The sequence below is a fragment of the Corvus kubaryi genome, unplaced genomic scaffold, assembly GCF_017639235.1.
Source record: "Corvus kubaryi isolate FWS band 111438036 unplaced genomic scaffold, C.kubaryi_AGA036_p1.0 split1-37355, whole genome shotgun sequence".
Classification (NCBI taxonomy): domain Eukaryota; kingdom Metazoa; phylum Chordata; class Aves; order Passeriformes; family Corvidae; genus Corvus; species Corvus kubaryi.
In genome coordinates this window covers 2525516-2552901 of record NW_024582078.1, presented here as the reverse complement: position 1 = coordinate 2552901, position 27386 = coordinate 2525516, and the positions used below count along the sequence as shown (strand labels likewise).

The following is a 27386-nucleotide window of genomic DNA, read 5'->3' as shown; positions in this document are numbered from 1 at the left end:
CCCACACATTCCCTGATTCCCATTTTCTTCCAGCAGCATCTCCCAAAACGTTGGCTCTGTGGCCACGCCGCCTCCTCTCCCTGTCTCCCACCTCAATCCACGCATTCCCATTTTTTTGGGGAGTCTGGAAGCAGCCATGCTGCCCCTCTGCCCCTCACGCCTCCCATCCCTTTGGATGCTGCTATTCCCGGGAAAATCGACAGCGGGAGGGGGAAAATCAAAACTTAATAAGAATTAAGACAACAGATTCATTAAAAACTCGTTAATTCCTGTCAGGAGCAGCTTTAATTAACAAATCCCAGGAACTGCGGCACTGCCACGGGTCCTGTGACCACCTGAGTGCCGCTAATGAAATGCCAGTTAAAATTCCCCGGAATCTGGCAGCGCCTTTTCCGCCCGCTGCCAAGATTTTCTCCGCAGCCTCCGAGTTCACCTCGTTTGTCATTGTCCTCCCCGTGCTGGAGCGGGGGGGTTCTTGGAAAATGTTCCCAGCTTTCTCCTTCCCTTCCCAAGAAACGTTGTTTGCTTCTCTCGGGTGTTTTTAGCCAAATCCTGCTTTTCTCCCAGATTTTTCAGAGGTGTGGGAGTGTTGGCTGTGCTGTTTTCCATGGAATGTCATCCTGCTGGCTCTGGGATAAGGTTTAGTGGGAATGTCCCTGCTCAGGGACTCAGTGGCCTCCCTTCTAAATCATTCCATGATTTGGGGAATATTTTCTTCATCCAAGGCTCCCTCAGCATCCACAGCCAGGGAAAATCCTCATTCCCATCCCACCTATGGGCGACAGTTCCGGTGGGACCCTCATTCCCTGAGGATGCTCCTTGGCCTTCCCTTGGGAAGGGAATGGGATCCATCAGCTCTGTTTATTCCTTTGTGTCACGTTTCTCCAAAGAATTCCCGGTCAGAGCCACGGAAAAGCTGCGGAAAAGTCGCGGAAAAGCTCCGGAGGGGCCTTGGGTGGACGGGCTCTGATCCCAGCTGGGGCTCCATGGGCAGCGGGGGCTGAGGGCCTGGAATGGCTGAGCCTGGCACCATCTGGAGCCTGGGAATGCCCAGGGAAAACAAAACCTGCTCCGAGAAATAAAGGAAGGGCGGCGAAGCCCTTTGGAGAGGAGGTCAAAGCAGGGGAATTCATAGTTCAAGAGTTGGGAAAGGGATTTGCTTCCCTTCCCTCTTCCCTCTTCCCTCTTCCCTCTTCCCTCTTCCCTCTTCCCTCTTCCCTTTTTCTTTCCCCTTTTCCCTTCCCTTCCCCTCTGAAAACATTCCCAGAACAATGAGGTCCCGAGATTTCTTTGCCCAATTCCAGCTTCCTCCATGCTTCCCGCTGACCTCTGTTGGCAAAATCAAACGGAATCGATTTATCCACAGGGCTCCCGATTTCCCAGAAGTTTTTTTCCTCGTCCTTTGATGTGACAATCCAAGGTGTCCCCTCAGCCGCGCAAATGCTGCATCCATAAAATCCACGGCGTTCCCACGCTGGGATTTACATAACAGGGACACTGGAGGCATCAAAAGGAATTGGAGATGAGCTTTAGGAGCAATTAAAGATCCCATGGAAAGGAGGGAGCGGGAATGGGAAGGGGGGCACGGCAAACACCGGGATGTCCCTGGCTCTCTCAGTGCCACTTGTCCTGTTTTATCCCGAAATTCCAACCCCAAACATCCCCAAGTGTCCCGGTTTTCCTCAGGAGTGGCAGCAGATGTGCAGGGACACATCAGGAAGGAGCATCCTGAATTCCTGGAAGAATTCCTGGAAGTGTCGCCAACCCAGCACAGGGGGCTGAGCCCCAAGGAGGAGACACAGGGGTGGCTCTTCCCGAGGGAATTTGCAGCTGGATACGGCTGGAAGTGCATGGGATGCTCCAGTGCTACAGGAAGGGATGGAGGGAGGGGAAGTTTGATCCCGGAAATCGGAGATCAGTCAATCAAGCTCCTCCAGAATTCTGGAAATGGCTTTGGAAAGCATTCCAAGCATCCATCAGGCCCCTCGGACAGCACCGGGACCTGATCCAGATCCATCCAGACACCCAAATGAATCCCAGTTAAGCCTGGATTCCATGGGTCAGGTCCCACAGTGGCAGCTCAGTGGGAATCCGGGGCAGATTTGGGATCACAGGACCCCTGCGAGGGCAGAAGCCCCATAAACCATCCCCAAATCCCCATTTTCTGCTGCTCCAAAGGTCTCCTTTGCGGAGCTGCGCCCCAGAGCTCGAATTTTAGGATTTCTCCTCTAGGATCAGCATCCCTGGGCTCTCACCCTCCTCTTCCTCATATCCCAACCCTCTTCCCACCGTCAAGGCTTTCCCTGAGCCTAAACAAATCCAGGGATAAATAATCCGAGGATTTGGAGATGCTCCATCACCATGGCAACCCCACAGGCCTCCTCCTCCTCCTCCAGCCGGGAGCGTTCCTGATCTCCCACCGCCTTTCCAGGGCTCCAATCCCCCTGGATCAGTACCCCCCAAAAAAGCAGATCCCAGTTTTTTTCCTCCCGTTTTTCCAGTTCCTGTGGATTATTCTCCCTTCTCCACCCTCTCCATCCCGACGGGTTTTGCCTCCCGGCCCCACAGCGCCGAAGGCAGATCCCAACGGGCAGGGAGAGGGATCGGAGCCCTGGAAAATCCGCTGGGTTTGTGGGAATTGAGCTCAAAACCAGCAGCGCCCTTTTGCAGGAGCATCCCAGGATTTGTCACCACCTGGGAGGAGGCAGAGGGAGGGGGGAAATACCCCGGGATAAAGCCCGGTGTTAAATGGCCCTGCCACAAAGCCAGAGCTCCACCGCTGACGCTGCAGGTTTGAATTCCGTTCGTGGCTGGCAATAAAAGAAACAAATTCCCCATAACACGCCCAGCAGCATTCCCAGCCTTTTCCAAGCTTTTCCCTCCCCGTGGTTTTTTTTTAGGAAGTTTCTTTCCCTCCGGACCAATCTCCTGCCTCGGGGTTGGACGTGTGGGCGTGGGAGACGGCAGCGGGAGAGAGGCAGAGAAAATTCCTGCGAGGCAAAGCTCATTCCGTAAAAAACCCCCACGTTACCCATAAAAATCCCCACATTATCCATAAAAAAATCCTCCATGTTATCCATAAAAAACCCCCACGTTATCCATAAACACCCCCCCCATGTTATCCATTAAAAAATCCCCATGTTATCCATGAAAAACCCCCATATTATCCATTAAAAACCCCCACGGTATCCTGAAAAAAACCCCCACGTTATCCATTAAAAAATCCCCATGTTATCCATAAAAAACTCCCACGTTATCCATAAAAATACCCCCCATCTTATCCATAAACCCCCCACACACATTATCCATGAAAAACGCCCACATTATCCATAAAAAAACCCCCCACGTTATCCATGAAAAACCCCCATGTTACCCATTTAAAAATCCCATGTAATCCATAAAAACCCCTACGTTATCCATTAAAAAAAACCCCACAAACAGGGGAACTCCATCGGGGTGTCCAACCCCGGAATTGCTTCCCAAGGTGGATGCAAAGTTGTCCGGGAATGAGGAAAGGATAAATCCCACCACATTCCCAGCGCTGCCGGAGGGAGCCGGTCCCGTTTGGGCTCTAATTCCGGTTATTCCTGGGTTTTATGGGATTTATGGGCAGCTTTTATGGCAGCCGTAAAGCAGCCCCAAAGCAGGGAATAAAGGAAGCAGAGGAACATTTCCCATTCCCGGATCGTGGGAAGGGTTCTCCGGAGGATCCTGGGGTCTCTCCATGGCAACAAGAAGGAGGTGGGAATTTGGGGGATTTGCTTGAATTTGGGATTGGAGTTAAAGATGGGATTTGGGATCCTTGTCTTGAAGGGGTGAAAATGTGGGGAATTCTTTGAACAGCTTGGAATGTGGGAAGGGAGAGGGAGGAGGGAAACAGCAGGGAATGGATCCTGTCTATCCCAGGATCCAAAGGTTCCTGCCTTTGGGATTGGAGGCATCACCCCCAAAACTTTCCCAAGCCTGCAGGGATCCTCTATCCGTGAGGATTTCCTAATCCAGAAAGGACTAAAAGGTGCTGGAGCCCTTTGTTCATCCAGGTCTGGTAGAGCTAAGCTTTGCTGAGCCTGGCTTAACCCTCCAAACCTCCTGATTCTCCAGGAAAATGCCTCAGGGCATCTCCCTGAGGAGATCACCTCGTGTCCTACGGGATAAAAGATGGGAATCTCCTTCCAACCCTACAAATGTGAGTGGGAAAAACCCACCCCAGGCTCCAGCAAGGAAAAATCTCAACCCCATTCCCAGGGAATATTCTCCAGGTGGATCCTGGAGCCGGCCAGGCAGAAGTGCTGGTGCAGCAGGGAAGATAAATCAGAGCCATCTCGGCTGCGATCCCACGCAATTAAAACCTGGCTCGGGATGTGCTCGGCTGCCTGAGGAGCATCTCGGGAGCGACAGGAATTACTCAGCCTCTGCAGCAGCACGGCAGGAGCGAGGTGGGGCGTGGAGAGCGCTCCGGGATACCTGGGAGCGGCTTTTCCATCGGCCAAGGAATGCCTGGAGCAGCGGGAATGCCGGATTCCAGCTCCTTCCCTCCCCTTGGAGCAGGGGCTGGCTGGAAATGCGGTTGTGGGGATGCTCCTGCCGATCCTAAAGCAGTGGGGGGACACTGCCGGGGTGTGCCCTCTGCAAGGCCGTGGCAGCAGCGAGGTGACAGCAGCGTCCCCGCCCTGCTGGAGACGGGAAGGGGATCACGGAGGAGGGGATTTGCACAGGGATTCTGAGGCCAGGGAGGAGCAAATCAGCCTGGAGACGGATCTGTGGTTATGGGGATGCTCCTGCTGATCCTAAAGCGCAGCAGGGACTCTGCCAGGGTGCCATGGCACCAGTGAGGTGACAGCAGTGTCCTCACCCTGATGGAGATGGGAGGAAGCCAAGGATGGAGCTGCTGCCACCCCAGCGCCTCCAGGGGCACCTTTAGGGCCGATAGGTGCCCCAAAAAGACCCCCCAGCAGCTCCAGGCTGTGCAGCGGGACCCATCCAGGAGCAGGAGCATCCAGCAGGAAAATCCCTGCTGTCCCCAGAGCTGGAGGTGGCCCTGGCACGGGGCTGTGCCATGAGGATGAACCCTGGGGCAGAGGGCGCAGGTGGCACCTCCGAGTGATGAGAGGTTCCCTCGGGAACCGGGACCGGGCTGGAGCTGCCCCCTGCTCCATGGGAAGCACCGGGAATGGGCATGGAATGGTTTGGGGTGGATCAGAGAGGCCGCTCAGCCCCTGTTCAGCGGGAAGGGAGCTGCCAGGAGCTGTCCCTGCCACCCCCACAGCTCAGGGCGGGGCTGCAAACCAGACCCTGCTTCGAGTACCCACAGCCCTGGCAGCAGGCACGGGCACAAAAACCACCTGGAAAGGCTTTTCCAACCCACTGGGGCTTCCACGGGATGTTAATGGGATCTGGGAAAAATAAATGGCTATTTCCTTGCATGACCCAGCGCTGGCTGAAACCTCCGATTTCTCCTTTCGCTGTTGGAGAAGCCTCGAGGGGCCGGCGCAGCTGAGCCCCCCTGACCCCGGGGACGCGCTGCAGAGCCCGGCAGTGACGCTAAAGCCGAGCCCTGATCCCGCTGAGCGTCTGCAGAAGGGCTCTGCTGAGGGGGGGCCGAGCCGCGGGCGCATCGGGGCTGGGCACGCGGCCGGGCAGGACTCGATGCCATTGAAGCGCTGCCAATTAAATCAGGTCACTCCGAGCTCTCTCTCCGAGCGCTCTCTCTCTCTCCCCGGCGTGTGCGCGGCTCCGCTCCAGCCCCGCTCCATCCCCGTTCCAGTCCCGTTCCAGCCCCGTTCCAGCCCCGCTCCATCCCCGCTCCAGCCCCGCTCCAGCCCCGCTCCATCCCCGCTCCATCCCCGCTCCATCCCCGCTCCAGCCCCGCTCCATCCCCGTTCCAGCCCCGCTCCAGCCCCGCTCCAGCCCCGTTCCAGCCCCGCTCCATCCCCGCTCCATCCCCGTTCCAGCCCCGCTCCATCCCCGCTCCAGCCCCGGGCGGTGGCTTTGGGAAGGAGCCAAGCCCCCGGCTCCGCTCGTCAACCCGAGCGTGAAATGGGGACTCGATGGCCGCTGTCATTCCCCAGGGCCCTGGATGGGGCTGGGAAAGGCTTTTCTGGGATGAAAAAAAAACAGCTGGGGGTGCTCTGCTGCCCCCACCCCAAATCCCGCCCTTGTCCAGCCCCGCAGCTGCGGCGGACAGATCCTTGTCCCCATGTCCCGCTGGGGGGTCAGGGTGGGTAGGGGTGTCCATCCCCACCTCGGAGTGACACAGCTGGGACTCCAGATCTCTCCAGAGCAAAAGGCAGATTTTTCCCGGGTTTTTCCAAGGTTAAGAGTCCCTGAACATCCCATTTTGGGGGAAAATGAGCCACTGGCAGCGCGTCCTGCTTGGGGACCGAGCTGCGAAACGCCTCGGGGCGTCGCGCCGTCCCCTTGGGGGGATGACAAGGAACTGGCGGGGCCACCGGCGGCCGGATCTTTGGAAAGGCCAAGAAATCCTGGTGGGCAGGAGGGGATTTGGGACACACCGAGCGTCCCCTCCCCTCCCACCCAGCCCCGCAGCCCCCGGGCTCGGCGACCCCCGGCCGCGGGGAGGGGACGGCGGTGGCGCAGTGGGAGCGGGGATGCGCTGCGGGCACCGAGGGGGACTCAGCATTCCCGGGAGCGTTTTAATCCCTCGGGAACATCTCTCGGAGAGCCCCGAGGGTGCTGCCAGAGCCGCAGGGGTTAAGGCGCAGCCGGCAGGAGCTGCTGCGGGTGGGTGGCACGTCGTGGCGACAAGGCTGGAGTGAGGAGGAGGAGGATTGGGAAGGGAGGGGAGGAGGGAGGAGGAGGAGGAGGAGGAAAAGGAGGAGGAGGAGGAGGAGGGGAGCGGGGACTGTGCTGCTGCAAAGGCGCCGGGCGAGCGAAGGGTGAAGGGCTCTCCCCACCCTGAGGGTCAGCGTGGCCGGAGGGTCCTGCTGCCCCTGTCCCCCGTCCTAAGCGACAAGGACGGAGCCCGCCAGCTGTGGCAGCTCCAAAGCCACCCGGCCCTTTGTCTGCCAGCCCAGCCAGATGTGCGGGCAGCTGTGGCGGGGGGTGGCAGGCGGTGACAGCGGCGCCGGGGGACGGGGACAGACACTGAGGGTGAGTTGGGGGCGACCCCCGTGATTTGGGTTTTGGGCGGTCGGGTGGCTTTGGGGGGGCTCCTGAGCTCTGCAGCACCGAGCCGGCGCCTCGGCGGTTTGGTCGGGGTTGTTTTTTCCCCCATTCCAGAGCTTTGCTTTCCCTGCTCAGTGGTGGATTTGAGGAGGAATGGTGCGTTCGGAAATAAAAGGGGTGGGGAAAAAAATCGGGAACGGCCAGAGAGCGGTGCTCCGGGAGGGGATGAGGGGTGCGGGAGGCAGCCAGGGATGGATCCCAGGTGGTGGGAGCTGCATTCCCGCTCCTGGAAACTCCTCTGGGATCGAGCGGATCCTCACCCGGCACGGATGGGAACGGGGGGTGACGGCGGCGGAGCCCGGGGGGATGCGCTGGGCACGGAGCCGCCGGCGGGGCTGGAATCCAGGGATGCTTCTGGCAGGATGAGATCCAGGCGGGAGCGGCGCTTCCCGGGCATTAACCCCTCGGTGCCTGCGCGACGCGGAAAATGTGGCAGGAGGGACACAGAGTGTGGGAAAGCGGCTGTGGAATAAATAAACACCGCGGTCCTTGGGGCTCCTTCAGCCTCCTTCACCTGCGGGCGCCACCTCGGCCACCCCAGCGAGGGGACAGCCTGGCAGGGAGGTGGCGACAGCAAAGGTGATGGCAAAGGACAGGTCGGGAGCAGCCGCGGTGGCATTTTTGGTGGCATTTTAATGTCATTTTCCTGCTTTCTGTGCCTGTTCCGTGTTTACCTCCCCCCCCCCACGCCCAGCCCTGCCCCTCCCCGCCGCGGCTGCACCGGAGCCGCGCACCCGCCCGCAGTGCCCGGGTCCCTGTGCCAGGCGCCAGCCCTGCCCGGGCTGTGCCCTGCCGGCCTGGAGAGCCCCGGGATCACCCCAGGAGCCGCTCCGGGAATGGAATCGGGGCTGGGAGGGACCCCGCGCTCCGTGTGTGGCTGAGCCAGCGCTGCCCTCGCGTCTCCCAGTGCCCAGACCGGCCCTGGCCGCCTCCCCTGGCTTCTCCCAGCGCCTGAAAAAAGGGATTGGAGACACCCAGGAGGAGCGGGAGAAGCCGCTGGGCACGCAGGGATGCTCGGGGCCGGGAAAAGCCCCTTGGAGCGGCGTTTCCAGGGATGCTTTGGCTGGAAGTTGCAGGTGGGTGCTGCCATCGCTTCTGGGCGCCGGGATCTGCTTCCTCAATCCTGGATGTGCCAAGGCTGGGAGCTCGGGAGCCACGCACGGCTGCCACCTGTGTCCCCTCCGTGTCCCCTCCCTGTCCCCTCCGGGGGTTGCTGCGCTGGTGCCGAGCCAGGACCCAGCCCTGCCTTCCCTGGAGCAGCCCTGATCCTGCAGGATGCGGGCAGAGCCCCTGGAAAGGCTGGGGTGGGAATGTCTCATCCCTGTCTCCCTCATCCCGAGCCTGTGGCGACGGGAGGGGGCTCAGGGAAAGATTCCCTGTCCTGGGGATTGTCCTGGGATGTCCCTCAGGTCACTCCTGGCACATGGGGCAGCATCTCCTGGCTCCCTGTGCCGGAGGATCCCGATCCTGCTCTGCTGAGGCTTTTCCTGGCATTCCCGGCTCTCTGTGTCCCCTCTGTGACAGCTTTGTCACCCGCTGGCACCGCTGGAAGTGGCAGAGCGGGATCAGGATCCGAGGGCCGGGCTCGGCCGCTGCTCCTCGGCCATTCCCAACCTTTTCCTTTGGGTGGGATCTCTCTTCCCCTCCGCAGCGGAAAACCGGGAGCTGAGCCGTGCCAGGAGGCCTGGCAGAGCCCGCAGGATCCCTCTGGCACACGGGAAAGGGCCGGGAATTCCGCAGGACCCCGATCCAGCCCCATCCCGACCCCATCCGGCCTCAGCGAGGCTGGGGAGCAGCAGGAATTCGTTTTTTCCCAAAAACTCGGGCACTGAGCTGGAATTGCCTCCCCGGGGGTTCGAAGGAGCTGCTCCCATTCCCATGGAATCTCCGATTCCCATGGAAGCTCGGATTCCGGAGGTGGAGCAGCGCTCCAGCCGCCCTGACCAGCCACGGCTCCTTCTCCCGATGGCTTCCAGGGATCATCCCTGCTCCCCCTTTTAGCTGGAAAAACTCCCACTTCCCTGCCTTCGGGAACGTGATCCTGGATTTCCTGGCTGCGATAGGGATGGGGGGATGCTGGGAAGGTCCAGAGCTGGATGGGGAAAGTTGGGAATGTCACCTGTCCAGATGAACGCCAAGCACGCGGCTCTGGCCCGTTATTCCCAGATTTTTCTCCTGGATCACCCTGGTCATTAACGCCTCTTCCCTTCCCTGTGAGATTCCATGGGATAACATTCCCGGGGTCCCAAAGTGCCATTCCAGGACACGGGAGTTCACCACCATTCCCCCTTTTGCTCTCCCATCCCTTTTCCAGGACATGAAGGAGCTGTTCCCGCTGCTCCTTTCCCAAATCCAAGCTTCCAGACCCTGGAATGAGCGCTGGGATCTCTCCCCCGTGGCTCTGGTTTTATGGGATTATTCCCGAGGGAATAATTCCCAGCTCCGCACGGAGAGCAGAAACTCGGGAAGGAGAGGGCACCGGGAGAAGCAGGAAAATGGGATGAGTTTAAAATTCCTGTGGAAAAAGCCCCGCGCTGGGATTTTGGGGTGGAATTTTGGGGTCGGGATCGCTGCTCCTGAGTCGGGGGCTCCCCCTTTATCCCGGTCGCTTCCAGCATCCCTTTTCCCAGGATCCAGGCAGCCTCTGGAATGCCCGCCAGCATTCCAGGACCTCAATTTATTTATGGAGGGCTTTGGAAAAGGCTGTTCCAGCCGCTGGGGTTTAGGATTTTTTGGGAAAATCGCTCCAGGTGCAGCCCCAGGAACCTTTGCTGTCCCCTCTCCATCCAGCCAGGAGCTCTTGGGGATCATTTCCATGGAAAATATGGGATAAGGGGCTGGAAAAAGCCCCATTCCCACTCCACATCCTGGCAGCGGGAGCTGTTTGCAAACACTCGGGAGAAAGCAGGAATTATGTGGCGGCTCTGCTTGGAGCGCGATCCCGAATAACAAATAAATATGGGAAAAATTGGGATCCGTTCCCAGACAATTCACAAAGGCCTTAATTGGGACTGAAGTCTGGGGCTCTTCTCACCCAGACAAACTCGATCCATAAATTATTCGGGATAAATTATTCGGGATAAATTATTCACCAGCTCCGTTTGGAATTAAGGCCAGTTTTTCCCTCCAGGAATGATCCCGGATCTTCCTGACCCTCTCCATGATCCAAAGCCTCTCCCAACCTCTGTTAAAATCCCATTTTTTAATGGAATTTAAAGCCCATCCTAAAAAAAAAAGTAATAATCAGTCCCTGATGAAATTTGAGGGTCGGGGCTTTGTCCTTCCCGGTGGCCAAAATGAGGAGATTCCAGGCTGGAAAAAGATGGGGTTTTTTTGGGAAGAGAGAGGCTTTAATAAGGAATTTTAAGTCCTTCATCAGTGAGGAATTTGTAATCAGCAGGAAAAGGGGGTTTGGATCTTAACAGGCTCCAGAGCTTTTTTAGGAAGGAAAAAAGTGGGGGAGAAAAAAGCAGCTTTGCTTCCCTGATTCCCAGCAGGACCATTGGGAATAAAGAGGGGAAAAAAGGATTAAAAATACAAATTCTGGATAGCTGGAAAGGGGGGAAAATGGGATTTTTCCTATTTGTGATCCATTAAAAATTCCCCGATTCGGTCTGTGCTGGGAGAAGCTTCTCCAAAGCTTTTCCATCGTGTGGTTGTCGCCCTTCCCAGGATGATGCTTAAATTTTAAGGAATATTTTGGGTGCTCCAAGCGGAGTTTGACGTCTCATCAAAGCCTCTCCCTCGCCTTGAAATTCCCCCCCTCCAAAAAAAAAAAAAAAAAAAAGGAAAAAGGGCGGCGGCTTTGATCCCGATTTGCAAATTGCTGCGGAGCCGCGGTTTTTCCGGGAATGTTTTGATTCCCATGGAAAATTCTGCTCCCGGTCCAATTCCTGAGTCACTTTTTCCAACTCCTACGAGCTGCCGCTGCTGCTCCCGGGATGAGTTGTCCCAATCCTGGCTCTGGGAAGTTCCCGCATTCCATAATTCCCGGCGTTGGGCAGGATTCATCCCTTTGGAAGCACCGAGGGTCAGGATCAGGGTGAATCCTTCAGAATTCCAGGTCCCGGGATTCCATCCACGCTGGAATTCCCCTCTGAGTTTTCTTTTCCATGGAATTCTTGTTTAAAAAGGGGATTCCAGGGACATTTTCCAGCTGTTTTTATGGCTCTTCAACAATTTCTCGTCTCCCTTTTCCCCGGTTAAATCCTTCCTTGGGAAAGTTGTCCTCCCTGGATTTTCCCAGTTTTCCTCATGTTTCAGGGCTGTTTATATCTCAAATCCACCCCTTATCCCGCTGGAATCTCCCCTCCAAGGCTGGCAGCAGGGATCCAGGAGCTGCCTTTGCCTTTGGGGTGGGTTTTTCAGGGAATGGAATATCTCTGGAAAATCTCTGGGATCTCTCTGGTCTCATGGAGCAGCCACCCCTGGGTCCATGGAATCCCATTCCTGGCACGTGGAATCCCATTCCTGCTTTATGGAATCCCGTTCCTGCTTCACGGAATGCCATTCCTGGGACATGGAATCTTCTTCCTGGGTTATGGAATCCCATTCCTGGTTTATGGAATCCCATTCCCACTCAGCAAAAATCCCAGTCCGTGAATAAACCGGAAAAGGAACGAGGCAGGGAAATCCTCACCGGGACCGGCGACAGTTGGGAATGGGAGGACAGGGATCAGCTTTTCCTGCTGCATTTTCCAGGCTTTCCTGTTTCCTGTTGCAGAATCCCTGGAAACGGAGGGATTTTCCATGGGAATGATGGGAATGAGCAACTGGGATGTTCCTTGGATCCCCAAAGCTCTTCCTTCGTGCTCCAAGGCCATTCCAGCTCCAGCTCCAAACCCAGCAGTGCCAGTGACTCTGGCTCATCCCAGTTTTTCTCCATGGATGAATTCCCTTTTTCCTCCCCTCCCAGCCGTCAGTGGGATGATTTTATCCCAGATAAGCTGGAAGTGGAATTTGCCGGGAATGAGGGAGGGTTTTTCCACCCGGTGGGCACGGGGGGGATGCTCAGGATCCACATCCCGCTGGAAAATCCCTCTCTGGGAACCCAGGGAGGCGCTCAACCCCCGAAATTCCATAAAAACAGCGCTGCTCCACCCCCCTCCTCAACTCCCCGAGCCTTTCCCGGCGCTTCCAGAGGGATTTGCCTCCATCCCACGGATCCGCTCCGTGCCCGGGGAGGGCTGAGGCGGCCCCGGAGCCGTGCCTGGCAGTTGCCATGGCAACCGTACATTTTCCTTAGGATTCCTAATGACTCCTTGGCATCCGCACCGATCCACGGCTTTTTTTGGGATGCTGGAGGTTGTTCCCCTTGCTCGGAGGGGCTGGATCCGCTGGATCCGTGCTTGAAAAGCCTGGATTTGCTCATTCCCGGCTTTTTTACTGCTGGAGCTTCCCTGCTTTTTGCCCTGAGCTGCGGCCAGCGATTCCAGGCTTGGAATTTTTCGGGAAGGGGGATCTGGGACACCTCTGGCCGTCCCCTGCCAGCGGGACCTCGTGTCCTTGTGGAATTCCAGAGGTATCCCGGCCATGGAGCAGCAGCTGCGGGATCCAGGGATCCACGGGGCGGGATCAGCTTCCCCAGGAGATCGGCTGGGATGTCATTCCATGGGGTCGGGATGGGTTTGGTCACTCCAGGCCTTTATGGCATCCAAGGAGGCTGGAATGCTCCAGGGAAAAAACAGGGAGAGCCTTCCCAGGGATTGGGAACGGCTCCGATCCCACAGGTGCCATCCCGAGCTTTCCTCTGCTGGAATTCCGTGGGAGCAGCCCTGGGGGTCTCCCTGCTCTTCGTGACCCCATCCCAGCGTCCATTCCCGACGCTGGAATTCCCTGGAATCGCTGACCCCCTGTTCCTATCCGGCTCTCCCTGCCTCCCTTCCCTCCCAGCGGAGCAGTTTCATCCATGGATGGAGAGACGAATTAGCTGGAAGCGGGAATGGCCCGGCCTGAGCGAGATTCCCGGCTCTCCAGTGAGATTCCCGGCTCTCCAGCCTCTTCCCTGTGCAGCATTCCCGTCTCCAGCACTATCCTGAGCCGCAGGAATGTTGTTTCCAACCACAGGAACCTCTGGAGAAATACCAGGAGCGCTCCCATATTGGGTTGGGTTTTAATCACACCCAGGGATCCATTCCCGTTTTTTTCCAGCTTTAATAGCCTGGATTTCCCTTCCGTGGCTGGGGGAGTTTAAAGAGCCGGGATTTATCCCTCCGGAGGGAATCCCGCACCAACTGGAGGAATATTTCTTCCCAAAATACCCCGAGGGGCCGCGCTGGAGCAGCCCCCGGCTATTCCCAGCCTCTGGATCGGGACACGGCTGGGGCTGGGAGGTTTTCCATCCGATCCAGCATCCCGGGATGCCGGGAGCCGCCTTCTCCAGCGTTTCCAGTGTCCCACGGGGAGCGGATTGGTTGGGATGCCCTCCCTCGGCCTCTGTGTCCTTCGGATCCCACAGTTCATGGAAAACCACGTGGATACGGGAGCTTTGACATTCCCGGGAGCGTCCCCGCCCCATCCCGCTGCCCTTGGCGTGGGAAGAGGGGGAGGTTTGGGGGGAGCTGCTCTGCAAATGAGGCGGCGTTAACGAGGAATTAATTATCGATCATTCCCGCCGGGAAGCCGATCCCTGGGAAGGTCACTGGGAATGACGCGGCAGAGCAGCAGCGTCCCTGGCGTGCCCTGGGACCATCCCTCTGCTCCTTTAGGGCATGGGATGCGATGGGATGGGACACCTGGATGCGATGGGGACGCTGGCGGCTCCCGGCAGGCGGGAGCGGCGGGGAGAGGGACAATTCCCTGTGGGAATTCTCCTCCTGGGAGAGGCCGCAGCTCCGCTCGTCTGTCTGATCAGAGCGCGCAGAGATAACGGGAAGCGATCCCAGCATCCCTCGTCACTCCCAGCTCCTCGGCGGGACTGACTTGATTTTTCCAAAGGATTCAGCATCCAGAGCTCTCCAAATCCTTCCCGACAGGCGCAGGGCAGAGGAACCCTTGGAACATCTTGTCCCCAGGAGCTGCGGGCGCGGGGTCTTTCCCTGGATCGCCGAGGGGTCCGGCACGTTCTGAAAACCGGGATCAGCTTTTCCTGTGCCTTCCCAGCGCCCTCCCAGCGCCCTCCCAGCGCTGCCAGGCACAGACGCTCGGGCGGGTGACGAGCCGCTGTCGCTGTCGTGTTGTCGCAGCTCAGCGGGCGCGTGCAGCCCCTGGCAGCTCTGGCAGCTGCCGCGCTTCCCGATCCATGCCCGATCCATGCCCGATCCATGCGGATCGGCATTTCACAGCGGGAAAGGAGCCGCCGCTCCGCATCCCGGGGATCCGGCGTGGAGCATCCCTGAGAGAGGGGAGCTGCGGGAATGGTTTGGGGTGGTTGTGCTGGGCTCAGAGGTTCGGGTGGGGCTGCTCACCCGGCACTGCCCACCCGGCACTGCCCACCTGGCTGTGCCCCCCTGCCCGGACCCCCAACCTGGCGTAACAGGGGCAGGAAAATCCGGCTGAGCCTTCCCCTCATTCCAGAGGGACACCGGGAATCTCTCAGCTAACCCTGGGGGATGGATGCGGAGACGGAAGAGGTCCCTGCCGATGGAGAGGGGCTGGCAGAGGGATTCCTCTCTTTCCCAAGGGAAAGCCCATCCCGCTCCGGCCGCGGGGCCGGGGTGAGCCCGGGCTGTGCAGCCCCCTGGACCCCTCCTTGGTGACAGGGGGGGTCACGGGCGGTGTCACCGTGCGGCGGCAGGGCGGTGGCGATCCCCGGGATGAGCAAATCCTTGGAGCAGGGTGGGCTCTGACCCTCTCCAGGTGTTAATGTGGGCACAGCGAAGGCTCTGGGGGTCTCCCAGACCCCCGGCTGGGCACTCCTGGGGTGCACACACAGAATTCCCGGCGCTGAGCGTGGAAGCACCGCCGGCACGAGCTCCATTTCCAATTCCTCGGGCAGGGTTCGAAGCCGCCCCACCTGGGAGCGAGCGCAGTTAATTGCCCCAATCTGCAGAGCGATCGGCTTCTGAGGAGAACAATTAGCGGGTCACAAATTGCAATTGTCATCTCACTCCCGGTTTTAATTTGCCCTAATGAAGGCTAAGTGATTTCGTCGCGCTCCTCCTCCCCCGGCCCCGCGGCCCCTCTGGCATCCCGCGGCCCTTTTCCCGGGAAAGCAGTTAATTCCGGGCGCGTTTCGGATGCCGGAGCCGATAAAAGTTTAATTTAAGGGCCGTGTCCGCGCATCCCAGCCTGTCACCGCAGCTGCTCGCCCTTCGTCACAGCTCTGGGATGGGCAGTTTATGGCCGAGAGGGCCAAATCCTGCCCCTTTTTCCAGGCTGGAAGCTGAGCCTGGATCCCCCCAGCAGAACCTCGGGGATGCCGCGGGAATCTGTGGGAGAGTTTTGGTGTGGAAAAACCAAACCAAAACAACAATTCCAGAGCCAAAACAACGATTCCAGAGCCTAGAAGCGCCAGGATGAGAACAGCCGGCTGAATTCCCAGCCCTCCTCATTAAAACGCAACCGGAGAGAGGCAGAGAAGCTCCGAGATAAGAGGCGGCCGCTGCTTCTGCTGAGCTGAATTTTGGAGAAGGGACCCAGCTGAGCATCTCCAAAGCTCCCGATGCCTCTGTGTCCCGGCGGGATGGGATGTGCGATCCCTAGGGAATGGCTGTGGGATCCAAACACCTCTGGGATGGGCAGTTTATGGCCGAGAGGGTCAAATCCTGCCCCTTTTTCCAGGTTGGAAGCTGCGCCTGGATCCCCCAGCAGCACCTCGGGGAAGCCACGGGAACCTGTGGGAGCGTTTTTTTTTTTTTTGGGGGGGGGGAAGATCAAATGAACCAAAAATTCCAGAGCCAAAACAACAATTCCAGAGCCTGGATGAGAACAGCCGGCTGAATTCCCAGCCCTCCTCATTAAAATGCAGCCGGAGAGAGGCAGAGAAGCTCCGAGATAAGAGGCGGCCGCTGCTGCCCCCGGGCTGCCGAGCCCGAGCCGAGCTCTTTGCTGCTGCTCCCGGCTGCGTTTTTATCTCCTGGCTGCCTCCCAGCCAAGCAGGAACACAACAGGAATAGCGTTATCGCCCTCCCTGGCGGCGGAGATGCAGGAGGCTCGGGGAAAAAAAATAAAAAGGAAAAAAAAAAAAAAAAATCCCATCCCCGTGCACAAAACAAGGATTGAGTGAGGGAAGAAATCGCTGCAAAAGGTGGAGGAGCAGCAGCGCGGCGCTGATGGGTTTGGAGCGGATTCTGCTGATCCTGGCGGCTCCAAGCGCTGTCCAAGCTGGTCTTGGACACTTCCAGGGGCTGGGAAAGCTGTGCCAGAGCCTCCGCACCCTCGCAGGGAAGGATTTATCCCCCAAAATCCCCTCTAAACCCACCCTCCTTCCACCGGGACAAGGGGGGTGGTAAAAGCTCCAAGCAAACACTTCCAAAGCCGCTTTTCCCGAGCAAAAATCCCGGCTCAAACCTTGGCAGGGCCTTTGCCAGGTGTTCCCCTCCTTGTGTAAATATTTTTTCAGGGAATAACATCCCGAAATTCCAGCTGGAGGCTGGAGCACGGCGCTGCTGTGAGGGACACGGGGGGGACATCGCTGTCCCACGGTGCGTCACCCTCGGGGGGTGTTGGCTTTAGGGGGGGTGAAGCTGCTGGAAAGGGAGGTGGGAACAGCCTCGTATCCCAGGAAAACCCTTTAATCTCAGAAAAACACTCCCACCCCAGGAAAACTCTTCCACCCCAGGAAAACTCTCCCATCCCAGGAACACCCTCGTATCCCAAGAAAACTCTTCAATCTCAGGAAAACCCTTCCATCCTAGGAACACCCTCCCATCCCAGGAAAACCCCTTCCATCCCAGGAACACCCTCGTATCCCAGGAAAACCCTCCCATCCCGACAACATCCACCCCGGGAACATCCAACCCCCCTTCCCCCACCCACTGAGCACCAAACCCACCGGCCCCTCCCGGAATTTGAGAAAACGCCTCAAAGACACAAAGTTTTCCCTCTCCAGCGGCAGAATTCCATCTCCCGCTGCCGTTTGCGGGATTTCGGGAGCTCGGGGTTGCCATGGAGCTCCGGCTGAGCCCGGGCATACAGATGAGGGGGGGACCCTGGCGGGGGCGGTTGCCACGGTACCGGCGACATTCGGGGCCCTTTGTCCCTTTATTTCTCCCGTTTGTTTTCCCTGCCGAGCTCTGAGCCGGGAGATTCGCTCGGGAAAAACGGCGCCGTTCCCACCCCCGGGGGTTTGGGGAGGGTTTGATCGGAGTTGCAAAATCCTGAGGAAAAGATGGATTTTTCTCCCTGAGGAAATGGGATACAAAGGGCCAGGGGTGTGCAGATGCTGGGGAGTCCCGGGTTTTGGGATGAAATCCCTCCCTGGGAGGGTGGGGAGAGGCTGGGATGGAATTCCCAGAGAAGCTTCCACATCCCTGGAAGTGTCCAAGGCCAGGTTGGAGCACCCTGGGATAGTGGAAGATGTCCCTGCCCACGGCACTGGATGGGATTTTAGGTCCCTTCTGATCCCAAAGCATTCCAGGATTCCATAATTCCATGGTAATTCTCTCCTGCCCCACACAGGGGAAAGGCTGGATCCCGCTGCCAGCACCCCAACTTCCCCCACGGGCTGGATGGGGATGGAAAAATGGGAATGGGTGAGGGGAAGGTTTCCCCACAGCATCCAACGGCCACTTCCCGTCTGGTGCGGTGGATTGGGAGGAGCTGGAGAAGATGGGGAAGATGGGGAAGCTGGAGAAGATGGGGAAGATGGGGAAGCCAGAGGATCCAGAGAAGCTGGAAAAGCCGGAGAGCAGCCTTGAGCTCAGCTCGCTCCAAGCTCTCCCCAGCAAAGCCAGGCCTTGGCAGCAGCACCCGACCCCGCTGCTGTGAGGAAGAGGAGATGGGAATTTGCACCTGGGAGAAATCCAGATGGCGCAGAAATTCCTGAGGGAATTGGGGGAACACTGGGAAAAACATGGGAGAGACACAGCATTCCTGGCGTGGGGGAAAAATGGGAAAGTGGGGTTTTCCATCTCCATGGAACAACTGTTTCGGCCTCCTGGCTCCAGAATTTTAGGAATAAACACAGACCAGGAGCAGGAGCCTCCCTGTCTCCCTGCTGTCATTCCCGTTGTGCTGCATCCCAAGCTGAGGAAAAGCCTGGAAGAGCAGCCGGACTTTGCTTCACAGCTTGAAGAAAATAAATTAAAACCCTCCAATTCCTCCATTATATATATATATATATTTTTTTTTTTTTTTTAAGGAGAAAAGATTCCCAAGGTATTTGAACAGCTGGAGAGTTTTATGGACCCGAAAATGCCGGAGCACTTAAAAGGAAAGGTGTGGATCCATCAGAGGAAAGTGGGAATCGATGGATCCATCCTTTCCTTTCAAGCTGTTTCTCCAGGAGCTGCTTTAAAAGCAGCAGGAAAGGAGGGAAAAGAGCGGGATCGATCCGGGAGGAGTCGATGAGGGATAAGCTTGGCTCGGGAGCCCTTTCCAGGGAGAGCACGGTGGGGATAAAACACAAACTTTTCTTTTCCCACTCTTTTAATGTTTATTTTTCCTGCCCGGTGAGAGGCTTTTAAAGGAAGAAAAGGTTGGGTTGGGGTCAGCGTGGGAGGGCCGGAGGAAATAATGGAATCAAAGGTGGGATGGTGGCTGGATCTTGCGGCTCTGGCCGGATCCGGGGGGTTCAAACCCACCCCAGCCCCTCCCTGAGCATTCCCGCTGTTTGGGGGATGTTTCTCCCTAAGGAATAATCTATTGGAGGGAGGCGAATGGGGCTGGAGCTCCTGGATGTGGGAGGATAAAGGGCAGGGAGCAGAGCCCGCAGGAAAATTATCCCCATGGAGAATTATTCCCAACGCCTGCAGCTCTGGCACTGCTCAGCCACAGATCCAGGAGCTTCTGAGGGTCCTGGGCAGATTCCATGGGATAATTCCACCCAGATCCTCTGGGATGGGAGGCCACAGCTAAACTATGGATATAAAATGGAATTCATGGATTTGTTGGATGGTCTTGAGGGCACTGGAGGTCCCAGGCAGGGTCCTGGGGGTCCCATGCTCAGGTTTTTGCCTCTCCAACCTATTCCTTGTCCCTGCCCCTTGTTCCCCAGGATCCCAAACCCTCCCCTAACACAACTTCGCTGTTTTTTTCAGGAATGACCTCAAGGAGGAGCCTGGAAGATGCAGCCGAGCGCGGGAACGACTCCTTTGGGGAGGCAGAAGAGGCCCAGCTCTGACTGAGGCGCTCCCAGTGTTATGAGCTCCCATTTCAGGGCCGCCAGGCAGGGGCTGACGCTTCCAGGGGCTCGCATGGAGCATCCGCCCCCACGGGCGCCGTCCCCACCCTGCTGTCACCGCTGTCACCCCGTGGCCGGCTCTGGATGCTCCCTGTGACCTTCCCCAGGCCAAAATGAGAGGCCTCCAGCCCTGCTGCCTCCTGCTGTGCGTGGTGGCCGCCAGCGCCATGCCCATGGTGCCCTGGAGGGTGGCGTGTCCCCCGCGCTGCGTGTGCCAGATCCGGCCCTGGTACACGCCCCGCTCCGCCTACCGCGAGGCGGCCACGGTGGACTGCAACGACCTCTTCATCACCTCCGTGCCCCCGGAGCTGCCCGAGGGCACCCAGACCCTGCTGCTGCAGAGCAACAACATCGCCCGGCTGGAGCAGGGCGAGCTGGGCTACCTGCGGAACCTCTCGGAGCTGGATCTGTCGCAGAACAGCTTCTCCGACGTCTGGGATTTCGGGCTCAGGAACATGCCCCAGCTGCTCAGCCTGCACCTGGAGGAGAACCTGCTCTCCGAGCTGCCCGACAGCAGCTTCCCGGGAATGGGGAACCTGCAGGAGCTCTACCTGAACCACAACCGGCTCCGCAGCATCGCGCCCCGCGCCTTCGCCGGCCTGGGCAGCCTCCTGAGGCTCCACCTCAACTCCAACCTGCTGAGGACGCTGGACAGCCGCTGGTTCCAGATGCTGCCCAGCCTGGAGATCCTCATGATCGGCGGGAACAAGGTGGACGCCATCCTGGACATGAATTTCCGGCCCCTGGGCAACCTGCGGAGTTTGGTGCTGGCCGGGATGCACCTGCGGGAGATCTCGGATTACGCCCTGGAAGGGCTGAAGAGCCTGGAGAGCCTCTCCTTCTACGACAACAAGCTGGCAGATGTCCCCAAGAGGGCTCTGCAGCAGGTGCCCGGCCTCAAATTCCTGGATCTCAACAAGAACCCTCTGCAGAGGGTCAAGCAGAGCGACTTCACCAACATGCTGCACCTCAAGGAGCTGGGCCTCAACAACATGGACGAGCTGGTGTCCATCGACCAGTTCGCCCTCATCAACCTCCCCGAGCTGACCAAGCTGGACGTGACCAACAACCCCAAGCTGTCCTTCATCCACCCCAAGGCCTTCCAGCAGCTGCCGCAGCTGGAGACGCTGATGCTCAACAACAACGCCCTAAGTGCCTTGCACCGGCAGACGGTGGAGTCGCTGCCCAACCTGCAGGAGATCAGCATCCACGGCAACCCCCTGCGCTGCGACTGCGTCATCCGCTGGGTCAACAGCACCCGGCCCCGCGTGCGCTTCATCGAGCCCCAGTCCACGCTCTGCGCCGAGCCGCCCGACCTCCAGCGCCGCCACATCCGCGACGTCCCGTTCCGGGACATGACGGAGCAGTGCCTGCCCCTCATCTCGGCCCGGAGCATCCCGGCGCGCCTGGAGGCCGAGGTCGGCGACAGCGTGGCGCTGCACTGCCGGGCGCTGGCGGAGCCGGAGCCGGAGATTTACTGGGTGACGCCGGCGGGGGTGAAGCTGCTGCCGTTCGGGGATGATGGAAAATTCAAGGTGCACTCCGAGGGGACGCTGGAGATCCGCGGGATCGCGGCGCGCGAGGCCGGGCTCTACACGTGCGTGGCTCACAACCTGCTGGGTGCCGACACCCGCAGCGTCCGCGTGCTGGTCAACCACTCCTTCCCGCTGGGCCAGGACACGCTGGAGCTGCTGGTGGTGGACGTCCAGCCCCACCACATCCTGCTGGCGTGGCAGCCGCGCCTCAACACCGTCTCCTCCAACCTCACCTGGGCCAGCTCCGCGCTCGGATCCCGCACGGATGCGGCCGGAGCGGCGCGGATCCCGTCGGGAACCCACAGCTTCAACATCACCCGGCTGCGCCCCGACACCGAGTACTGGGCGTGTCTGCACGTGGCCTTGGTGGCCTCGCCGGCCAGGGTGGCCTGTGTCACCGCCAGGACTAAGGAGGCCGCCCAGGGGCTGCCGTGGGGACAGGGGGTGCTGGTGACGGCGCTGCTGCTCTGCCTGCTGCTCCTGGCCACCGCCGGGCTCGCGGCCCGCGCCGGATCCCAGCGGGAATTGCTCGGCGGGGCCGTGCGCGTGGTTTATCCCGCGCAGCCCCCGCTGGCGCAGCCCCGGGGACACCTCCTGGCCGTGCAGGTGCAGGCAGCCCCCCCGGATTGCTGAGGGAGGATGGATTTTGGGGGGATTCAGCGGGATTTTGGGGGGGGGGGGGGGGGGGGGGGGGTAAGTGTTTTTTACCAAAAAACGATGGAGCTGCGAAGTGGACAGCAGGAAAAAACGGGATGTCGTGGACATGAGTTTGAGGAGAGGAGCTTTTGGTGGCCCTGGATCCATGTGGAGGGTCTGGATTTGGCCGTGGCTCCTGAAAAAACCCCGCTGGACAGCCGGGAGGGGCCCGAGAGCGCCGTGGGGACAATGCCCTAAGTGGGTGAAGAGCCATAAAGACGATCAGATCACCCCAAACCCGCGTTCCCCTGGCCCCAGGGACACCCCAGAGGTGTCACCTCCCTCGCTGGACCGGTCCCTGCTTTGGAAATACAAGAAAAAAAACCTAAAAAAAACCCTAAAAAAAAAAAAAAAAAAAAACAGGCCTTTTCCCTTTGGGATCTGTGTGGAGTTTGGGGTTCTTTTTTGGGGGTTTGGGTTCTTTTTTGGGGTTTTTTTGGAGCGTTGGGATCATCAAACAAAGCAGCCCCGGTGTCACCTCCTGCTCTGTCAGTGCTGTCACCTGAGGGGAAGCAGGAAGGGATTTGGGGTAAAAGAATGGGAAACGGTGACTTCCCTGCAGGGCTGGGTGCATCCTGGATCGCACAAGATTCCAAAATTTTTGTGGATGTTATAAAAGGGAAAACAAGAAAAAAAAAAGAGGAAAAACAGGAAGAAAAGAGCGGAGGAAGTTGTGGTTTTGTGTATAAAAAACAAGGAAAAAAACCCAAGGAATGTTGGGGATGCACCTGGAGGGGTCCCTGGGCACCGCTGGGATTTGGGATGGGGGGGAAAACTCGGGGAGCTGGAGCTTCTTTTTGGGGTCAATAATTAAAATTGGGATAAAAGGGAGCCGTGGGCACCAAACCAAGGGACACTGCTGTCCCCTCGTGGTGAAGGTGACAAAGCCACCCCTGGTTGGGCCTAAACTTAATCCCGACTCAGAGGGGAGGTTTGGGATGGGTTTAACTCAAAATGTGCCTTTTTTGGGGTGGAATTTTGTATTCCATGACATGAGGAGGATCCCAAGTTGTGTCCAGAGGGGGATGGGGCCAGGGGGACAATCCAGAGGTGAAGCCACACGAGGTCACCCGGCTCGGACAGCTGGGAAAGAGTGAACTGAGGGGGGATTCCTAAAAAATGAGGGAGATTTTGGGGAGCAACGCAGGGAAAATGGGGCTTGGAGTGGGATTCTGCACCTGGGAGAGATTCCCAGAGAATTTGGGGAGCAACGCAGGGAAAATGGGGCTTGGAGTGGGATTCTGCACCTGGGAGAGATTCCCAGAGAATTTGAGGTTAAATCACAAAAAAAATCAGGAAAAATTTAAAAAATCAACACCCAACACAGCCCTCGGAGTGCAAACGGGGCTTTAAAGGAATTCAAGGTTCATGTTTTGATTTTAAAGCCATTTTTCCCTCAAAAATGAGGATTTTTTTAGCCTGAAGGATGAGGTGAGGGCAGGTGGAACATCCCAAAATACCCCAAAGCTTCTGGCATTGAATCCTGCTGGACAGAGCTATGAAAGGGTGACCGAGAATAGATTTAAATATATTAAAAAAAGAAATTAAAGAGTCCAAAAAAAAAAAAGCAAAATATACCATTATTATTATTATTATTATTATTCCCATCGGATTTGTGACCTGAGAGCTGTGGATTAAAAATCTGGAATTACTTCCCATCTGGGAGCAAGGAAATCTTCACCCTGCCTGCCTTAAACAATAAAAAAAAAAATCAGGAATAAAGTTATTTTTCTTCTCAGGAAAACTGATGCAAAACAAACCCCCCACCCTCCCACCATAAATATTTATTTCTATTTTTTATCTCTCAGCTCCAAAGGAATTGCACAGGTCTGGATTTATGGAAAAAAAAAACATTCCAGAAGTCACAGCTTTTCCCAAATCTTCCATTCTTGGTCAGGATAAAGAATCCCAGGGGCAAAATTGGGCTGAAGTCGGAAAATTGGGAAAATTTCCAAGCTGGGGTTTTGATCCCAAGGTGTTTGATTTCCATGGAAAAGTGGATCCTGCAGAGGATTCTTAGTGGGATTCAAATCCTGATTTTCTTTGGTTTCACTGGCTGAGCTCTGGAATAGGGGTTTGAGTGCAAAAATCCTCTTTTTGGGGGTTCTTTTAGAGACAGAAACCCTCACTACCCCATGAAGATCCTGATGACCATCTTGATCCCGCACAATTGGTTCTAAAATTGGGATTTGAGTGCAAAAAACCTCGTTTTGGGGTTATTTTAGGGGCAGAAGGCCATGCTACCCCACGAAGATCCTGATGGCCATCCTGATCTCCTTCCTGCACACACTGAAATGGGATTTTGAGTGCAAAAAACCTCATTTGGGGGTTATTTTTAGGGGCAGAAGGGCTCAAGTGACCCTGCTACCCCGTGAAGATCCCGATGACCATCCTGATCCTGCACACTGAGCTCTGGAATTGGGATTTGAGTGCAAAAAAAAATCCTCTTTTTGGGCTTATTTTAGGGTCAGAAGGCTCAGCTAACCCACGAATAACCCAACGACCATTGTGATCTGCACACACTGAGCCCCGGAACTGGGATTTGAGTGCAAAAAAAAACCCCCTCCTCATTTTGGGGTTATTTTAGGGGCAGAAAGCCTCACTACCCCATGAAGATCCTGATGACCATCTTGATCTCCTTCCTGCACACGGGGCACGGAGATCTCTTCTTCTTCAGCATCCTGGCACACCTGAAGCAGGCCACCAGGTGAGCAGTCCTTCCGTGGACAATATTCCCATCCCGAGGCCTGTGCTGGCACAGGAAGCAGGGATTCAGCAGGGTTTTGATGCTCTCCAAAGATTCCATCTCCTCCTCTTTTTTCAGCTCGGCAAAATCCCGGTTTTTCCCATCCCGCGCCAAATCCAAGGACTCGATGGAGCTGCCGGGATCCACGTGGGGTTTGGTTTCTCCCAGGAAAAGGTGTTTGGGTTGGCCAGCTGGGGCTGAAATTGTCCTCCTGCAGTCTGGAACGTCCATCCCTTCATCCTGCTCCTGGTTTTCCATGGAATTGATGTTGGAGAGGGACAGGGAATGGGGCAGTTTGGGGCAGTCCCGGTACCAGTCCTTGCGCAGGGCCCAGCAGCGGTAGCAGTACCTTTTCCCTGGAGAGTTGAACTTCCTGCACTTGGAGCATTGCCAGCAATCCTGAGGGATTTAAGGCAAAAATTCCAGCAGAAAAATCAGTGTATTTTTGGGTATTCCTCGTTTTAGCCATGTGGGAAAAGCAGCAAGGAAGGCTCGTGATGAAAATTTTATTTATGAGTGATTTATAAGCTGAAAAAATCAACATTTTGTGGCTTGGAATTGATTTCTCCCTGTGTGTCCCACAGATTTCTCCCTCACGAATTCCTCTCCTTCCTCTCTCTCAGCCCCCTGGAAGAATCCAAGCTGGAGCACAGTTTATTTTCATTTAATTTCAACAGAATTTTCAATTCCTCCCTCGAAATTCAAGGGGAGAGCTCCTGGAATCTGGCAGGAATTTGTTTTCCAGGCTCACCCCTCACTTAGAGCTGTGGAATCTGCACAATTAATGGATTTATTAATTAACTATCCCACAAAAAAGGGCTGGAGCTGCCCAAGTGCAGAGCCAGGAGTCAGCTATCCAAAACCAGGGACATTCCCATTTATTCCAGGCTGGAAAATTCTGCTAAAACCACTAAAATTCTGCTAAAATAATTAAAATTCTGTTAAAACCATTAAAATTCTGCCTAAAATTATTAAAATTCTGCCTCAAATCAATTCTTATTTTGGTGTCACCAGCTGTAAAAAGTCCCCTGATGCACTTTGGGGAATTCAAACCACCCTCCAAGGCAGCCTCAGGATTGGGAGAAGCTGAAAGAAGGAATTTGGTGTTTGGGATTTGGGAAGAGGAACAGGGTGAAAGCCCAGGAATTGCTGCTGGTTCTCCTCCCACCTTGTTTTGTCCTTAAAACAGGGAAAAAGCAGCTGTGGTTTGTAATTCCAGAGGACAAATGACACCACAAAGGCCATTCCAGTGTCATGGAAATATGGAATTTTCCAGAAGTGGATCCTCCTCCCATCCCAGAGAGCACAAAACAGGAGGCAGCTCCACTGGACTTGGAGAATCCCTGATTTTGTCACAGAAAAAGGGATTTTGTCCACTAAAAGGGTGGTTTTTTTGTTTTTTTAGAGTATGGGTTCAGTGATTCCAAAGTGCTACCTGAGATTTCCAGGTTCCTTCCAAGGACAATCCTCCAGATTTCCATCCAGAGGGCAACATGGAATTAAAACCTTATTAAAAACCTTATTAAAACCTTATTAAAACCTTATTAAACTATGCCTGGATATCAATAGAACTTCACCCAGCCCCTTTTTCTGTGGAAACCCACAAGAGAATCAGCTTTTCCCACCCCAAAACCAGCAGCAGATGTGGGATGAGTCCTTCCAGCCCCAGGGAATGCTGATCCCAAGGAATTCCCACCTCAGAAGAAGCCTCTGTGTCCGTGTCATCAGTCAGGCACTGGGAATTCTCCAGCTCATCCAAGCACACATCCTCAGGCACCTGGAATTCCAGGAAGCATTGTCAGAGAGTGGGAATGTCGGAATGATCCCTATTTATCGTGTTCCTGGCACTGCACAACCCAGTTAAACGATTATATAATCACCCTGCTAATTAAACCACTTCTGTAAGTGAATAAAAAGCCATTTTTTGCAGTGTTTTTATTGCAGAACGTTGGTGACTCTTCCTGGTTTAGTCCTGCTTTACTGTGATCAGATTTTCCTCTTTGAGTCTTTAGCGGGACTCTAAGAGCTTTTTCCAACCTTAATTCCACGATTTTTGATTTGTAATTCTTGCAGATCCTGGTTAGAAACCCAGTTAACTTGCTGGGAGAGGTTTAATTCATTTTAAATCAAATTTTATGCCTTGAAAATATGGATTTAAACCAAAACCCAAACAGGAAAACCACCCAACATGTGAGGAACGGTGACAGCCTTTTCTAAACAGGATTTAGCCTCTGGATGGGAACAGATCCAGCTTTTCCAAGGGCAGCAGAGCACCACGGGATGAGTTAAACCAGGCCTAACTGTGGTACCTTTGTGGCACTTCCTGTAACCTCCTCACAGTCCAGCACTTCCACCTTGAGCCCAGCACTGCCCTGCTCCAAGGGGCACTCGTTGAGGAACCACAGGTCATCAGTGGTGTCTGAAACTATGGCAGTGTCAATGTCCTGAGGGGAAAAAAAAACCAGGAAAAGCCCTTTAGGAGCAGCTCCATATCCATCACCATCCCCTCTTCCTCTCCAACAACCTCCAATGCTCTGGGCAGCTTCTTCCTGGGGCACCTCACAACCCTGAGAGACCCCTTTTTAAAATTTCTACCTCATGGGCTCCCCTTTTTAAAATTTTCACCTCAGAGGCTCCCCTTTTCCCAATTTCCTCCTCACAGGCTCCCCTTTTTAAAATTTTCACCTCAGAGGCTCCCCTTTTCCCAATTTCCTCCTCACAGGCTCCCCTTTTTAAAATTTTCACCTCAGAGGCTCCCCTTTACCCAAATTCCACCTCACGGGCTCCCCTTTTCCCAAATTCCACCTCATGGGCTCCCCTTTTCCCAAATTCCACCTCACGGGCTCCCCTTTTCCCAATTTCCTCCTCAGAGGCCCCCGTTTTCCCAATTTCTACCTCACAGGCTCCCCTTTTCCCAATTTCCTCCTCAGAGGCCCCCCTT

The 27386-nt window shown here is 56.3% G+C and overlaps 2 protein-coding genes and 1 long non-coding RNA gene across 6 annotated transcripts in view; 1 reads left to right on the top strand and 2 right to left on the bottom strand.

Annotated features, from left to right (window-relative positions):
- Positions 1-251: 251 nt before the first annotated feature.
- Positions 252-5780, bottom strand: LOC121657629. The gene is made up of 2 exons (XR_006013676.1): positions 1328-5780; positions 252-1066 (listed from the first exon to the last, which is right to left on the bottom strand). It is a non-coding gene; the product is annotated as an uncharacterized LOC121657629 (long non-coding RNA).
- An 868-nt stretch (positions 5781-6648) lies between these two features.
- LRRN2 (leucine rich repeat neuronal 2) lies at positions 6649-22014 on the top strand. Of its 4 annotated transcripts, none has more exons than XM_042013729.1 (2): positions 6649-6741; positions 19326-22014. In XM_042013729.1, exon 2 carries the CDS (start codon positions 19582-19584, stop codon positions 21634-21636), a length of 2055 nt encoding a protein of 684 aa, XP_041869663.1. In that variant the 5' UTR covers positions 6649-6741; positions 19326-19581; the 3' UTR covers positions 21637-22014. The 4 variants fall into 4 exon arrangements, with proteins under 4 accessions (XP_041869663.1, XP_041869662.1, XP_041869664.1 ...); XM_042013728.1 differs by lacking the exon at positions 6649-6741 and adding an exon at positions 6841-7110; XM_042013730.1 differs by lacking the exon at positions 6649-6741 and adding an exon at positions 7937-8261.
- Positions 22015-23259: 1245 nt separating this feature from the next.
- Positions 23260-27386, bottom strand: part of MDM4 (MDM4 regulator of p53) — an 18107-nt gene continuing 13980 nt past the window's right edge. Inside the window, exons 9-11 of the mRNA XM_042013746.1 lie at positions 26755-26889; positions 26142-26222; positions 23260-24844 (exon numbers count right to left, since the gene is read on the bottom strand). Coding sequence (XP_041869680.1) covers positions 24302-24844; positions 26142-26222; positions 26755-26889 — 759 coding nt within the window. The 3' untranslated portion in view covers positions 23260-24301. The remainder of the gene's footprint in view (positions 24845-26141; positions 26223-26754; positions 26890-27386) is intronic.

Bases quoted from the DNA above. Each gene is read 5' to 3' on its own strand.
- LRRN2 (XM_042013729.1), top strand. From the start codon at position 19,582: ATGAGAGGCCTCCAGCCCTGCTGCCTCCTGCTGTGCGTGGTGGCCGCC.